Source organism: Thunnus maccoyii, chromosome 4 (assembly GCF_910596095.1).
Source record: "Thunnus maccoyii chromosome 4, fThuMac1.1, whole genome shotgun sequence".
Classification (NCBI taxonomy): domain Eukaryota; kingdom Metazoa; phylum Chordata; class Actinopteri; order Scombriformes; family Scombridae; genus Thunnus; species Thunnus maccoyii.
In genome coordinates, this window is record NC_056536.1 from 5,357,432 (window position 1) to 5,373,436 (window position 16,005).

Below are 16,005 nucleotides of genomic sequence, written 5' to 3' on the forward strand. Positions count from 1 at the left end.
AAAATAATTTTCTTTATATTTTTATTGTCAACAAATCCCATGAGAAGACAAAAATCAACAATGACTGAATGAGCCAAATGTGTATTAATCCGCTGCTAAAAATATTCTCCACTACATACTGTACTCCTGTTTTAGTTATGTTTGCTAAAAAGTATGCTGCCTAGTTGTTTTGCCTTTTAAAAAATCAAACTATATATTTGTCATCTGTTTGTAAAGAATTATGACATGAGTAGGAACCTTTGGGCTTGGGATTCAGTGCCACAGACAGAGTATAGAATAAAGTAACACCAGCCTTGACTTGAGTGGTGTTGTGTCAAAGTGTAGTTTTTAATATCTGTAATATTTAAATTTAAATAAGGCTTACATTGTGCATATTCCAAATAAAAAACTTGGTGGTTGGTTTCTGCGGCAGATTAAACTTAGACTGGCTTAATTAAGCCAAATTACACGTGTATTGTTAATATTAAAGCATATACCTTGTTGGCGAGGACACAAAATTACTATCACAGCTCTGCCCAATTTCAACCTCATGCCTAATCAGCCAGAATGATTCTAAACACTGTGTGGACAGTGGAAAGTCCTTTAGTATGAAGTGCTTTACAGCACCGGCAGGTGGCGCGCTTTACTCCGTCTGGTAGTGTGCAAATACTACACCTGCCAAAGAAGAAGATGGCATGGCGAACGAGGAAGTAAATAAGCATGAGTCAGACAGTAAAACCGGTTAGTTTTCAAGTTTTAGTTGACTTATTTTCACACAAATAACTGTCTTCCGTTGTATCACTCTCTCTCATGGCGGAGTTCGACGAGAACAGCGGCCGCCGAGCTGAGGAGCATGACGGGACAAACAGCAGAGATGTCTATGAGCCCGCGTGTGGCACAGTGGACCCCGCAGTGACAGTCCCTCGGGGGCTGTGGTCTTCAAATCATGACCGGAGGAGAAAGTTAGTCTTGCATGTCGACCTCAACAACACCATACTTGTGTCGGACGCTGTGACGGGTCAGGGGACTGTAGCTGCCCTGGACTACTTCCTCACAACCGTCACCTGGGGGAAGATGAGCCAACACGGTGAGCTGGACATTCACACTTTTCCGTATCTCAACAAGAATGGTAGGGATTTATCTGTGCGTCGAGTAAAGTGATCGAAATTATTGTTCCTGTGGTGTTTGAAAAACACGCCGAGTTACTTTTAGAAATGAGGGAAGTTAAAGTCCTCCTCCTCATCTACTTTTACTGGACACATGAGTAGCGACAAGCTGTCAACCAATCAAAAAAGTTCAGACGTTATTGAAATGAAATACGTCACTGGTGTCTCATATATGACGAAACGCAGGTCATCTACAGTTTAACTAGGTCAAAGGTATAAATACATATTCTGTGATGCGTTCATTATGCTGATATGGACGTGTCATTAAATTAACTTGTAGCAGAATGTCACCTAGAGCCATTTCTATGAGAGTTGAACTGTTTATTTTTATGTTTCTTGCTCAGACATCTCTGTGTGTCCAGTTGTATGTAACTGATGTGACAATACTTCATTAGTCATTCATTCATTCATTGCCTTAAATGCCTTTTTATGTCATCATCATGCATATTTTTCACAGGTTGCAAGGCCATGTTATTCATCATTGGTTGAAGTGAACAGACTGATCAAAATATGACTGATTAACAGGTGTAATTGCACAGGGCTTGACTATGTCATTGGCTATACAACTGCATTTTAGTTCTACTGCATGAGATATTAAAGGTTATCAGCTTCAAGGCTCATCAGGATACTGCACCAGTACCCTAGAAACAAACTCCTCTACTCATTGTAATCTGTGGCCAAACATTTAGTTTATCCTCATTTAAAACCATCCTCAGAAACTTCTCACCTCTTTGCAGGAAAGTGGGAATGGCTGAGTGAATCGCCCTCTCTGCTCCCACCGTGCGACGGCGCTGTTAGCTACTACTCTCAGTTTGGACGGATACCTGGCTTCACCTCAGCTGCGGGCCAGCGTTTCCGCGGGGTCCTGGATGAGCATCTGGATCTCCTCCGCTGGCCCGAGGACATCAAGGCAAGCATCCCATAAGACTGAAATTGCTTAAGAAGGCCAGATAGACAGTGCTTGTATAAAGACAGAGAAACTTGTATATTTTAGTCGTCTATGATCTGAGAGACAAATCTTACCCAGTGGTCACCTCTGCTTTTTAGATTCACATCAGTATTTTTAATTTACTGGAGACATTTACGTGGAATGAAGTATTAACAAAAAATACAGTAATGACAAAACAATCGCACCTGACAGGACAGTGCAACATAAATTACTTAAAAAGTGGTAGGACATACTTCAAGAAGGCACCTATTTACATATTATTTTTGTCTTATCTGACTGTAATAACACAATTAATTTAAACACAACTGGACAGTTTTATCTAGTGTCTGCTGGTTTCTGTCCTTTCTAGCACCCTCTTCCAGAAGCCAATAATTCTCTTTTTAACTACAGCACATATCTTCCCAGCTCCCCATTAACCATATTATTGTTACAAGTTGTCGTTTTCCCTTTTATGGTACATGTGTGGTATCTCAGCTGCAGATTTTCAGGTGTAGTTTTTTTTAATACATGAGGCACTTTTTTTTTTCCATGGAAAACGGAGCTTTGTTAGCGGCGCTAGAAACCTGTTGAAACAATGGAGCTTGGAGCCATTTGTTCAGCGGATCAGTTAGAAATAACGCAGTGAGGAAGAGGAAGAGTAGAAACAGCCATAGTGAGATGTTAAGAGCTAGCTCTGAACCATAAGAGCTGCAGACAACCAGCGCACCTCCAACAGGTAAACTTCTTATTTTACTTTGCTGTACTGTGTAATGGCGTCGTGGTTTGGCGTAATTACTCCCAGAGTGGAGCAGCGAACTTACACGCTGTGCACGTAGCAGATGTCCATATAAAGAAATCCATCATGAACTGACGTCAGCTTGGGCCGAAAGTAGAAAAAAGTGTTGGAAACCAAGCGTTCAGAGCAGTCTGAAGCTGCTGCTTTTTGCTCACAGGGATTACTGCTACATATGTTTACCTAGTTATTTGACAGGTCGGTCTTTTAGCATGAACATCTGACATTGTGACATTATATATATGTCTGAAAATAAGGAAAAGCATAATGCGTCCCCTTTCGATAAATTTCCTTTTTGAACAGTTTTTTGTTGCAACCTACAGTACAAGTCAAAAGTTTAGACACACTTTCCCAATCACTTAATGAGAAAGTGTATCCAAACTTTTAACTTGTACTGTATAACTGCATATTTATTTGTGGATACATATGCATATGTATGACTAAACATTTGGATTCAGTCATATGGAGGTTTCACTTTCTGTTTTTATTTTCGTTTTTTCAGCCAGGCCTCCCTTTTACAATCAGGATTTTCTGCGTATGCTTCTTTTCATTATTATATTCACCTACAGTCCAGTCTATTACACTTCCTGCAAACCAGTTTGACATTTTGATGCAGTCACAGCATGTGTAACTGACTGCTCCCTGACTCTGTGTTCCACTGCAGGGAGACACAGAGCTGTCAGTAAAGGGTGAGGATGGAAGACTGTACCACTGGATCCTTCCCTCCTTCTTCCAGCTTCTCAAAGACCTGGTGCAGGAAGAAAGGGAGTTTGCCATCTTGTTTCGTACGTTCGGAACTGACCTACCTCGTGTGCTGCGGGCTGTATCCAGAGCACTGAACCAAGGGGCTCATCCACTGTTCCCTGATCTGCCTGATCTAAAGGTAAAATAGAATCACCCCCATTTATTACTAAGCCATAAGTTAAAATCAGACATTCCCACCACTGTCTCAGTAGTATACAGTGTTGTAGCTTAATAGGGTCAGTTCACCCGAATTACAAAAAAACATTTTTACCAACAATTTACAATTGTAGTTGATCCCAAAAAAGGTGCTTTTATGGTGACTGCTCTGATGGAGGCCACTGCAGATATTGCCATAGTGGAACCATCTGACACATAGTTCTCTGCAATATTTGGAAAGCAGTGACACAGGTACGTATGGTCTTGGAATCTGAAGCTTCTCAGGTTCCGTGAGTGAGGCATTCAACGATTTCCACTGCGTGGATGTGCACTGCTCTTATCCTCTTTGCTTGCTCAGACGATTTGGCTCCCAGCAATTTATAGAGAAGATCAAGTTCTTACCTTGGTGTCAAGGTCAGGTCCTCTGTAGAATTGGGGAATGATGCCTTCCAGGCCCAGTAGTTGTCTGGCTTATCATCAAATTTTAATAGGCCAGAGCTTACCAGTTCATGACGTATTGAATACTTGGCTAAGTCTGTTGTAGCAGATGAGCTGAACTCAAGGGCTCTGGTGGTCGGTTGTGTAAGTGACTGGCTGGGTTGGGTTGGTGCTCTCTGTGGTTGTAAGTGTCACAAGGCGGACTTGGGTGGTGCAGATGCTCTTGTGACAGGTACATGTTCTTCAGATTCATTCTCAGCAGCTGCCTCTCTGTAGTCACAGTGTGTGTAGTTTGGCTTGAAGCTTAGCTTTCTTCCTAGCAGCCTCAGCTGCAGCCCTTTGTTCCTCCTCTTCTATGTAAGCTTGCACTCTGAACAAATGATGCTTGTATCTGTGCAGACTCTGCCTTTGCACGTGCTTTTTCTGCTATAACACTGGCTGAAGAACGTTGACTGACACGTGAGGTGCTGGAGCACTGTGTATGTGCTTCAAGCATTTCTTCCATTTTTCACCTCCATTTATTTGACTGTATTTGGCTGCTGGACGATTTGTTACGATTAGTCAAGATAAAGTTAAGTTTGTGTTTTGGCTGTTCGAGGCAAATTAACATAGGCCGTGCCTGTGTATATGTGTTTGTATTTAGTTAAGCCTCTGGCAGAACTCAGAACTCATGCACCAAAAACATTTTTTCTTTCTGTTATTTTCCTCCAGCCTCTCCTTTTTCCCTCTCATCCCTGTACGTTTATAAAGTGCATTTGCGCATTCATAAAGCCCTAGAATTGTAACAAGTTGTAACAGTTTAAACTCGCGTAGACATGCTTTGGCGTCAATTTGCATTGTCTTCGCAAATTTGTCTGCTTGTGTCCTTGTATTGAGTTTGTATGTAATCGCACTGCATCTAATATTTGCTTTGCATTCTGTCTGAACATACAGTAAGAATGAAATTGTGTTTGTCCCAGCCACCTGGTCCAGAACATTAGACTCCAGCTCAGTTTGCTTGAAATATGGGCATCGTGGTTGGCGACCAAGCACATTGCATCTGTTACTTTGTCATGTACCTTCACACTATGTAACATCACAAACTTCGGGTCTAATCTGAGTATGCCACTCAACTCCTTGTACAGGCATTGGTCATTTCTCATCTTGACCATATAACACCTTTCTGGCATGGCTTCCACCATGCACAGTAAAACCTTTGCCAATGGTCCAAAATGCAGCAGCACATCTTGTCTTCAACCAATCAAGAACAGCTCATGTCGTTCCACCTTTCATTACTGTCCATGGGCTCCTTGTTGCTGCTTGCATTAAATTTAAGTTAAAGCCATTAGCACTGCACTCACCTACCTGGATTCCCTCATTCTGGTTTTATATGCCTTTCCACTAGTCTTACTGTCACTGCGAGGCAGGAAATTTCAATCCAAAGTTCTCTCCTTTATGGCCCCTCTGTGGTGGAAGGAGTTACCAACTTGATTTTATCAGCAGAATCCATCCCTGTCATTGAAAATTTACTTGAAGACAGGCACTTAAGTTTTTTTTTGTTTTTGTTGTTTTGTTTTGTTTTGTTTTTTTGTAATCCAAGTTTTTATTGCTTTTATCTTTGGTGCATGCCGGTTCAACATTTCACACTGTGAGACATTCCTTGTTACTTACAGTACACGTAGCATCAGTGGTATAAAAAAACAGAAACAAAAAACACCCCAAAATAAATAAATTCAAATCAGTGGTGCAAGGGACATGTTAATACAAACATAACTATGAAGAATATCCACACAACAGATTGTAATATCAATTACCACCAGGAGGCAACATTCATACTACAGGTTTATCAGTTTGTCTAATGAGTCCAAAAAAGATCCCATATTGTTGCCTTACTCTTGTTTCCGCTATTTATCCTGTTAAGCATATGTTTGTAATAAGCTGTTTTTGTCATGGTGTATGCCCATTCTTTTAACTCTGGAGATTTGGGTGTTTTCCAGTGTCGAAGTATTGTCCTGGCGGCTACTGTGATACCTACCATGATTACTGAAAATTCTCCATCTGATATGTTGTGTATTTGGGTTCTATCCCCTAATAAGCATAATCTTGGAGATGGTGATAAAGTTCTTCCCAACCAGTTGCTCAGATATTCCAGAATTGTTCTCCAGAAGGGTTGTATAATTGGGCATTCAAAGATGCGGTGTATTCCCAAGTGCCTGTGTCTTTCTGACATTTCCAACACAAATTGCTATTTATTAAACCCATTCTATTGGGTCTTAGTGGTGTCCAGTAGTATGTATGTGTTATCTTATATTGGGTGAATTTCCCTTCAGCTTCTCTTTTATGTATTTCCCATTGTTGGATATAATTTTCAGCCACTCCATCATCTCATAATCTTTGTAAGCTCTTACAGTCATCGCCAAGCAGTTGGTCGGTTGCTCTGTAAAATACAGAAGCCTGATGATGCTCCTCAGGTGGTGTGAAACAGTCCATGATGTGGTCTCCATCTCTGTACTGGATCCTGGAGGTAATATAGTTCCTTATTTGCAGATATTTCCCAAAATTTTCTTTCCCCCTTAGGTTATATTTTCTCATTATGTCAGCATATGACATAAACAAACCCTCCTCATACAGATCAGCAATATTACATAGCTCATTAAGGTGCCACTTCTTCCAGTACACCGGTGTCTTTCCGATGCTAATCACAGAGTTATGCCATAAGGAAGAGTATAATTGTTTACAATATGATAATACATTTTATATATTTTGGTCCAAATCTCTCCGGAGTGAGACATGATGGGATTCCATACATTATATGTACACTGAGATAATCTATCAGTAGGGGTTAATGGAGATGATAGCTTATTTTCAATAGTAACCCACTCTAACTGTTTATCCTATTCCAGTTTGGCTATTTTGGCCATTTCAAAGGAAATGTAGTATGATTTCGAATCTGGTAACCCTAGGCCTCCTTTGTTCCTAGGAGAATAGATTTTACTAAGTTTCACCCTGGGTCTTTTCCCCTCCCATAAAAAGTCTTTAATTATCGTGTCATATTGTTTAAAAATCTGAGGAGGTATAGTAACTGGCAGCATCATAAGCACATAGTTGAATTGCGGTGCATTCACTATTTTTTATTACATTAACCTTCCCCCATAATGTGAGCTTAATTTTCCCCCATTTATCCAAGTTAGTTTTTAATTTTTTGTAGCACTGGTTCAAAATTTAATGTGGGCATTTCCTCCTCATCTCCGCTTAATTTGATTCCCAAGTATTCCATCCCTTTTGGTATCCATTTAAAGCCAAAATTTGTCAGTGAGTTTGGATTACATGATCCAAATATAGGCATAGCTTCCAACTTTGTCCAGTTGATTTTATATTCTGATAGTTTGGAGTCAGATTGTATTGTTTCCATTAAATGTGGTGACGAATTCAGTGGGTCCTTTACCAGTATCAAAATATTGTCCGCATATAATAATAATTTGTGCTCCTTCCTACCTCCTTCCAGCCCCCTAATATTTGCTTTTGCTCTGATGGCATTAGCCAGTGGTTCCAGTACTATGTTGGACAATAATGGTGACAGAGCGCAACCCTGATGAGTAGCTCTAGTATGGTTAAATAGAGCGAGATTATGCCATTGGTTATCCCTGCTACTTTGGGGTTTTTATATAATGTTTTAATCCATTTGACAAAAGCTGATCCAAATCCTAAATGTGACAAGACTGCAAATAAAAATTCCCATTGAACTCAAACACCTTCTCAGCATCAAGTGAGAGGGCAACAACTGAGTCTTTTTCTGTTTGATTCAACCAGAACAAATGTAATAATCTTTTCATGTTGTCCTTTGACAATCTATTTTTCATAAATCCTACTTGATCAGGATGTATAATACTTGGTAATGCTTTTTCCAGGTGTAGGGCCAGGATCTTATTACTGATATCAAGGCCTTGTTGAATGTCAGGGGGAGAGATCCTAATGTAAAAGCCTCATTGTATACCTCCTGCAATATTGGTGTCAGGATATCTATATGCTGCTTGTAGTACTCCACTGGGAATCCGTCAAGACCAGGTGACTTCCCTGCTGTCATTTATGACACAGCATTCCTGATTTCATTTTCTCTTATTGGGCTGTCTAGTAATTCCACCTGTTCGGATAACAATCTAGGCATATTAATGTTGAAAAAATCTGTCATTTCCTCCTGCTTGGGAGTGATGTCTGATGTATATAGTTTTTTATAAAACTGTTGTAGGATCTCATTTATTTCCTTTGTTGAAGAAACTATTGTGTCGCCTTTCTTTATTGCTGGTATTACATTATAGGACCTTTTGTTGTTTTAGTTGTCTAGCAAGTAGCTTGCCTGTCTTCATGCTTCCCAATCCACTGCTTCTCTATCTGTGCTGTCAGCATTAATTTCAAAGAAAGATTTAAGATCCTCCTTCAGCAATGATTTAAAGGTCTTATCTTGTGATAGCAACGTATACATTCTCCATCTACCTTTTTTCTCTGTGTCAGTATTTATATCAATATCAAGCTCTACTGCTGCGTGATCTGAAAGAGCTGTTGCATTTATTTAACAATTTACAACTTGTCTCATAACGGTCTTTGATATCACAAACATATTGATTCTAGAATAAGATCTATGGCAGTTTGAGAAGAAAGTATATTCCCTTTCACTGGGATGTATCAGTTGCCATATATTCACCAAACCTATGTCCTCACTGATCATATGTATTGCAGCTCTATCCTTAGGCATTACTGGGCCTCTAAGTTTGCTCCTGCTTTACCTCTCATCACCAAACATAATTCTTTCCGCAACACTTCTGTAGGGAAAAAAAGGAGAAAGAAAACAAAATGCCAAACTTAAACAAACCTCAAATAATGCTAACTGAGGCCTCTGGCTTTTCTCCAGCAATTAGAAAATGAAATAAAAACAATACCAGGAAAAAAAAAAAAGTTTTGGTCCGTGGGGTAATGCACCTCTAGCCACTCTCTGGCTTTGCTGCTCAAGCAAAACAGACCCAAGCCCAAACCCCACCCATGTCTATTCAGCTCTGTCCACTTTTAAATCAGTCTGTTTTCCATTGTCCATGTCACCCTTCACTGTGCAACAGTTCTGTTACCAGATAGAGCATTCATGCTTACCCATCTGCTTTGCAGTTCATCTTGATGAATTTTTCTGCCTCATTGGCGTTCGTGAAACTTCGGTACTTTCCCTTCCTGGCCTTTCCGAGTTACTGGAAAGGCCAGTGTGTATGTCACATTAAGAACACGGATAGTCTGAGGCCTTCCCATTCAAACCCACATTTTTCCCTGGCCACTTTCAATACTTACCCTTGCTGACTGTCGCAGAAATCTAATCAGTACTGGTCTGGATGATCGATCCTTTTTGGGCACAGGGGCTAGTGCACGATGTGCTCTTTCCATTTTAATTCCACATCAGTTCCAAGTCCTTCACTCAAAACTTTTTTTCACATATCTCTCTATTGTGCTGTTTGTCCTGTAGGTTTCTTTCAGCCCAAATAATCTCACGTTATTTCTCTTGCTGTGATTCTCAAGCATCTGAATACAATCCCATAGGACTTCCATCTTCACCTTGCCATATCTTCCAGGTGGGAGATCCGTCCCTCTGCTTCTTCCAATCTTTCTTGTATATCGTTCGCTGTGTTCTTTAATTCAGAGGTTGTGTCCTTGATAGTTCATGTCTGCTGCCACCCCCTGCAGTGTAGTACTCCATTTTGGCAAATTTTTCTCCAGGCTTGTTGTTTTTTGTTCAGTCTGCTTTTCTAGTGGTAACCTTGAGGCTTCCTTCTGCCCAGTCGGGGGAGGTGTTTTCCTGGTTGACATGTGGTTTGTTGACATTTCTTTGGAATACTTTGCCATTGGGGTTCCAGAAAACCTCTGCAGACTGTTCAGACATATCTTGTCAATGCAGAGGAAGCAGGTTTTATCTGAAGGTCTAAATATTGGTGGGTGAGCAGAACTCATCTACTGTGCCGCCATCTTGCTCGATGTACCCACATGACTCATGTTGGTTTTTTGGGGGGGTTTTTTTTTTTTTTTTTTTATTAAACAAATGTATTTATTGACTTTTCATTAAAACTCAACAAATACATGACTAAACAAATACAGACAAACAAGTAAGGTGCACATATGAACATTCATATCAAAGTGCCATCCAAGAACACTCCATTTTGAAAGGGCCAGGCACTTATGCTACTTCATGGACCTGCAAACCTTATTTTAAAGGCTATATTATATATATCTATATATATATATTTTTAAAAGGAAAACCAGTGATGAATGTCAATTTATATACCACTGCCCTTCCTTTTTAAAAATAGCTATCTTGCTGGGGTGTAATAGTTAACCCATACGTATCAGAAAACCGATACAAGAGTCAGAGATTCGGTTACATCGATACACAACCACAGATCCGACCCAAATTCTGTGCGAAACACAACTCTCCTGCTGCCTCGCTTTGTTTCACAGTCACACACCTGCTTCAAACCATCCAACACATTCCCACACTGAAAGAAATGTTGGTAGAATTTTTTTTGGTTTATTTATGTGTTATTTAGTGTTTGAAACGGGAAATCATTTATTGTTTATTTTGGTAACACTTATTATTAAAAAAGTAAAAATACCAATTCCTAGTTGTTGGGCCTTGGCTGCAAGTTTGGCTATCAGCAATAATTAATGATTATCAAAGATAATCATTCATTATTAAAATCAATGAAATTATTAATAAGAATTAATAATAACGGGGCACCACCCTGGAGTCAGGGAAAAAGATAGCCAATTCAATCTCAAAGTGTACTAATCTATCAATTTGGAACTTTGATTAACAATTAACTTAATAACTATAAGCAAAATTACTATATCGATAGCTAGGGTTAGCGAAGACAATGGCAAGATGGCTGCAGTCACCTGGTGACTGAGCACATGGCATGCTGACAATTTGGCCGACAAAGGGAACTACAGAGATAAAAGGCCAGATCATGTGGTGTATAGTATATATTGCATAGTATATCTTTAATGGATGTGGACTGCTGTAAGCCCCTTGCCATCTACCTTTTCTCCACTGTCATTGTCAATTAAGAGAAAAAATTATAGTAAGCCATGGACATAATGGTATGGGATAAATGGCTAGTAGTAGGTTTACCATCTGTTCTTTAGCTTACATTCAACATAGTATGTGTAAACTGTAATTTGCCCACTTGGAAAACAAACATGTTAATCTCTTTAAAGCATGCCGATTTGGAGCAAAATCAAGACTAAGCATCTTCAGCCATGCGAAGATGTGAGGCTGTACATATGCATAGCAAGTAATGCTTTGAGCTAAATGCTAACATCAGCATGCTAACATGCTCACAGTGCAGACATGCTTATTATTTGCAGGTATAATGTTTACAGTGTTCGCCATCTTAGTTTAGTGTGTTAGCATGTTAACAGTGTTTAGTGTTAATTAGCACTATGCACAAACCACAGCTGAGGCTGATTTGAATGGGATTAGTTTTGCAGGTATTTAGTCATAAACCAAAGACAAAATAAAACTTTGTCCTGATTATGTCACTAGATGAAAAGTTAAGGTCACCAAAGTTATTATAGTTCATCCTGAGGGGAAAATGGTAATCTGTACATAATTTTAAGGCAGTCCATCCAATAGTTGTTGAGACATATCAGCCTGGACCAGAGTTGTGGACCAATTGACCTACATTGCCATCTCTAGAGCGTCACTAGTATGGCTAAAAAACTATCTCTTTTAGTTTAAAATAACTGATTTAATTTATGAAAAATGGATGCCAATTTTTCTAAAACTTCAAAGTCAGTTGAAGTGGGCATCTTATTAAGTTAAAATTGTGTACCACAGGGCTTTTTTATTTTATTTTTAAACTCTGCCATAAGTCCACAATTATTTATTATTTTCATTTGATGTCAATAGTTTTAGGGTTATCTGTAAAGTATCCTCATTATTTATCACATAGCTACAGAATAGCAGAGTTATTTTTTGTGTAGTTGGCACAAGATAATTATTTTATTTCATGTCTGAGAAACTTTAATGCTGATATCACAATTGATTTAGGTCAAACTGCCAGAGGCCCTGTTTTTAATGAGAAAATAATTTCACAGAAGCGTCTTTTGGTTTTAAGCTAAACAACAGAATTCAGAGCTGTTCACACTCTTTCTTTCCCTCTCTCCTCTTGCTCAGTTAAGTGTGAATATGACTCCGGGCAAGATCCGCTGCAGCAAGAGAGGAATCGTTCTGAGCCGAGCCGAGGACCGCGTGTCGACCCGTGATGGAGAAAGAGGCCTGTACCAGTACTTGAGCTCAGTGCAGGGCCTGGGAGGCTTCCAGGACCACTTTGACTGGTACGAACACTCCTCAAGCCAACATTTAATGTAGGTTTTGTGGCATTTAACTCCTCATCAAACCTTTTCCATATCTTTCTGCTTCCCTGTTTCTCTGTCCAGGTGGGCTAGTAATACCTTCTCCATCCGTGGGGGGAAGCCGCTGTGGGTCGACCCCTTTGATGAGCACATTCAACACATCTTCATAGATGACAACATACGGCAGAATGATGAGGATACAATAGTTCATCCCAAGGTACTGTTACCTCTTTCAAACTGGAATCAGTATGAATGGCACAAATCGCAAACATAAGAATTTAAACTACATTTCCATACATTGAAAATGTATCTGTTTAGAGGCACAGACAACATCTCAAAAAGCCATAGATCAGGTCATGATCGCTTAGTTGAAACTGATCATTTACATATTTTAGCATTACACTAGATCTGCATATGAGCTGGAATTGCAAATTTTGTGATAAGTGAACGGCCTACACGCAAGGGTTTCTCACCTCCTGCCCTCTTTCTTTGCCATATTAATTATGCATCTTCGTTTTTGGAAAATGTTAACAGTGCCATTGTTTTAAGAATGAGGTGTCCAAACAACAAAAGGAGCCAGAAGTTTTCATATTCATCATTCATAGAAATTTGAAGTTATTTTCTACATGAAAAATCTAATTTTGTTCTGGATGACCGAACAGTAAACTCCAGAGATTATATATCATATATATATATATATATACATATATATATATATGATGCAATAAAATTATGTTCGACCACTCTTGGTCCTTTTTTCAAATTAAGTTTACCACAAATATGAGATGCAGCCTTATATACGTATAGACACTAGAAACTCAGTTGTCAGTAAATTGTTTATGCTGTGGACTCTATATATCTATCAGTTTTTTTGGGCTACTTGGAGACGGTATTAATGCAGTCATTTCTCATAACTGTATGTTTTCAGAACTCCATAAAGCTAAGTAACATGCCACCCCCCCCCACCTCACCCCCCCTTCTCCGCCTTCTGTTCGTGTGTGTGTGTGTGTATGCGTGCATGCTTGTGTTTCTCAGGTTTTCTTAGGTCCAGGTGGTGCTGACACACGTACAGCCTGCACCTCCGAGCTATATGACATCACCTTGGTCCAGAATGACCTCCTCCGGGCCATTTCAGACCCAAACTACTTCACTCAGCGTGTCCGCATCTGCCAGGAAAACTATGAGAGGAATCTCCAGCAGGGGGCAGAATACAGCACAGCTCAACCGCCATCTTCCTGTATGCCTGTTTGTCTGACAAACTCTATTTAGGGTACCATTAACCCAAAGCTGCAATCCCAGTGCAGACACAGTAGAGTGTAGGTAGTACATGTGGAGGAAGGTTACTTGAATAAGAATGCAGGTGTAGTGGTATCAGTTATTACCTAAAGATTAAATATTCAAGACAATTTCCAAAACAAATTAAATGCACTCCAGAGAGAGTTATACATGTGGCAGCTAGATAAATAGGATTTTAATTCATCTCAAATGGTTAAATACCACTCATACTTTTTCTCTACTCTGGGACAGCAATGATAAAAATGTACGCTTATACAAAGAGCTCTTCAGAATTAGATTGTAGTCTGCTGTCCTAAGGTGCACTCCCACAAAAAAGAGCTTTTGACTTAATTAAGCACCAGAGTGGCAAGGCCAGACTCTGTGATTGCAGCAAAGTCTCTGTGACTAATAAAGCCACAGGATAATTGACCTTACTCTGAACTGAAATGAAATTTGGGTCAGACAGCATAATTGGGGACAGATATGGTCAAAAATCCTTCAAGTGTTGCATTATTATCTAGCAAGTATAATCCAACGAGTTTTGCTTTACCTCCTCGTTTGTCATCCTCGCACTCTGTAGAAAATTTATTTTATCTCAGTCATTGACTTCACTGTTTACATGCACAAGTGAAAGGTAATACTTGAATATTTCCAGATGACTGAAACAGCATCTGGTTTCTGAGTATGTGTAACTTAAGGGTGATACTTCAGAGTGCCCTATAAGCACATTATGAAGGCATTGCAATCAGAAAACGACAGGGTGAAAGTGCACATTTGGCTCAAACTCTGAGCTTTAAATACCGTTTAACATTTCCAGTAATATCTCAAAAGACACCACATTACATTTATGACCGGACATATAATTTCCTGTGACCAGGTGAGAGTAATCCATATCCATTAGGCACTTCAAACACGATGTTGCAGCTTTATGATTGCATTTGTCAGAGCAGATTAATATCCCACAGTTGGCACTGAGACGTATCATTAGGTTGAACGTGGGTTTGGGATGTGTTCGCACTCAATTATTTACGACAGTTTTTATGTTTTAAAAGCACCCTCGTGTGAAACTTTTAATAATTTTGAATTTGTGTGGAAGTTATGGTGATTTTAGCTTTAGGGTTTTCAGTATATATTTATTATGCTTCCACAGAGATTTTTATTGCTATATTTTCCTCAGGTCAGTTTTAGCCAGACAACTGAATGCAAAAAATGTCAGTAATCTGAAGGAAAGAAATACTCAGAGAGAATGAGAATACTAGTCTTTTTGTTCAGTTTGTATTGAGCACGGGCTCCATTGAAGAAGATACAATGCAAGTGAATGCACTGCTTTGAAAAATGCAAAGACAAAGCTGGGATGGGAAGCTTTGTTGTTGGTGGGTAACATTACAGTCATTTATGATTGCTTCAACTCCGCTTTCACAACAAAGTTTCAAAGTGCAAAAATCAACACAAAATGCTGTTGTCCTCATTTTGGCCTCAAAATCACACACAGCACACAGAATGAAAACATTTATATCAAACCGAGTATCAGAAAAATGAAAACATGTACAGTATGTCACTGAATTTTAATCATTGTTGCATGCTGTTGAATATGATGTATTACTGTAAATATAGTCTCTAGATGTTACAGTAAATCCTAAAGGAAAGGCAAAATGATTATTTCACTGCATCTGTTTACTTTTTCTGGTCTGTATCTACCACTGAGTTTATTATTCAAGACACCAAACTAAAGATAATTTGATCACTTGCAAGTTTAAAGATCTGAAATGCAGTAAGTTACATTAATATCGTAATACTAATCAGTATTTTGTGATTCTGAAGCGATTTAGTGTTTTGCACTTTGTATATGAGGACAGCTGTTTGTGTTAAACTGTAAGAGCTTAGCAAGTCAGTTTGGCTCTTTGCGTTAAGACTTTTGCACACTGAAACTCATGAAACCTGAGCCAAAGCAATCATGAGATACTGTAATATCACTGTGCATCGAGGTCACATGGTTACCACTTACTCTGATGCTGCATTTGAACGCACATCACAACATAACTTGAAGTTCTAAATATAAATAAACTTTGTTTTTCATCTATTTATTTTTCTGATGTCAAATCATACCGTTTGATGTTAAATAAACCTTTAAGTTTTTTGTTAAACTTGGTGGCGTTTTGCAT

General features: G+C 39.2%; 1 protein-coding gene across 1 annotated transcript; it reads left to right on the plus strand.

The window, feature by feature from the left end:
- The first annotated feature begins 524 nt into the window (after nucleotides 1–524).
- si:dkey-32e6.3 lies at nucleotides 525–15,987 on the plus strand. Its single transcript, XM_042410478.1, has 6 exons — nucleotides 525–1,066; nucleotides 1,883–2,055; nucleotides 3,531–3,749; nucleotides 12,390–12,550; nucleotides 12,653–12,785; nucleotides 13,604–15,987. Exons 1-6 carry the CDS (start codon nucleotides 790–792, stop codon nucleotides 13,835–13,837), a joined length of 1,197 nt encoding a protein of 398 aa, XP_042266412.1. The 5' UTR covers nucleotides 525–789; the 3' UTR covers nucleotides 13,838–15,987.
- The last annotated feature ends 18 nt before the right edge of the window (nucleotides 15,988–16,005 follow it).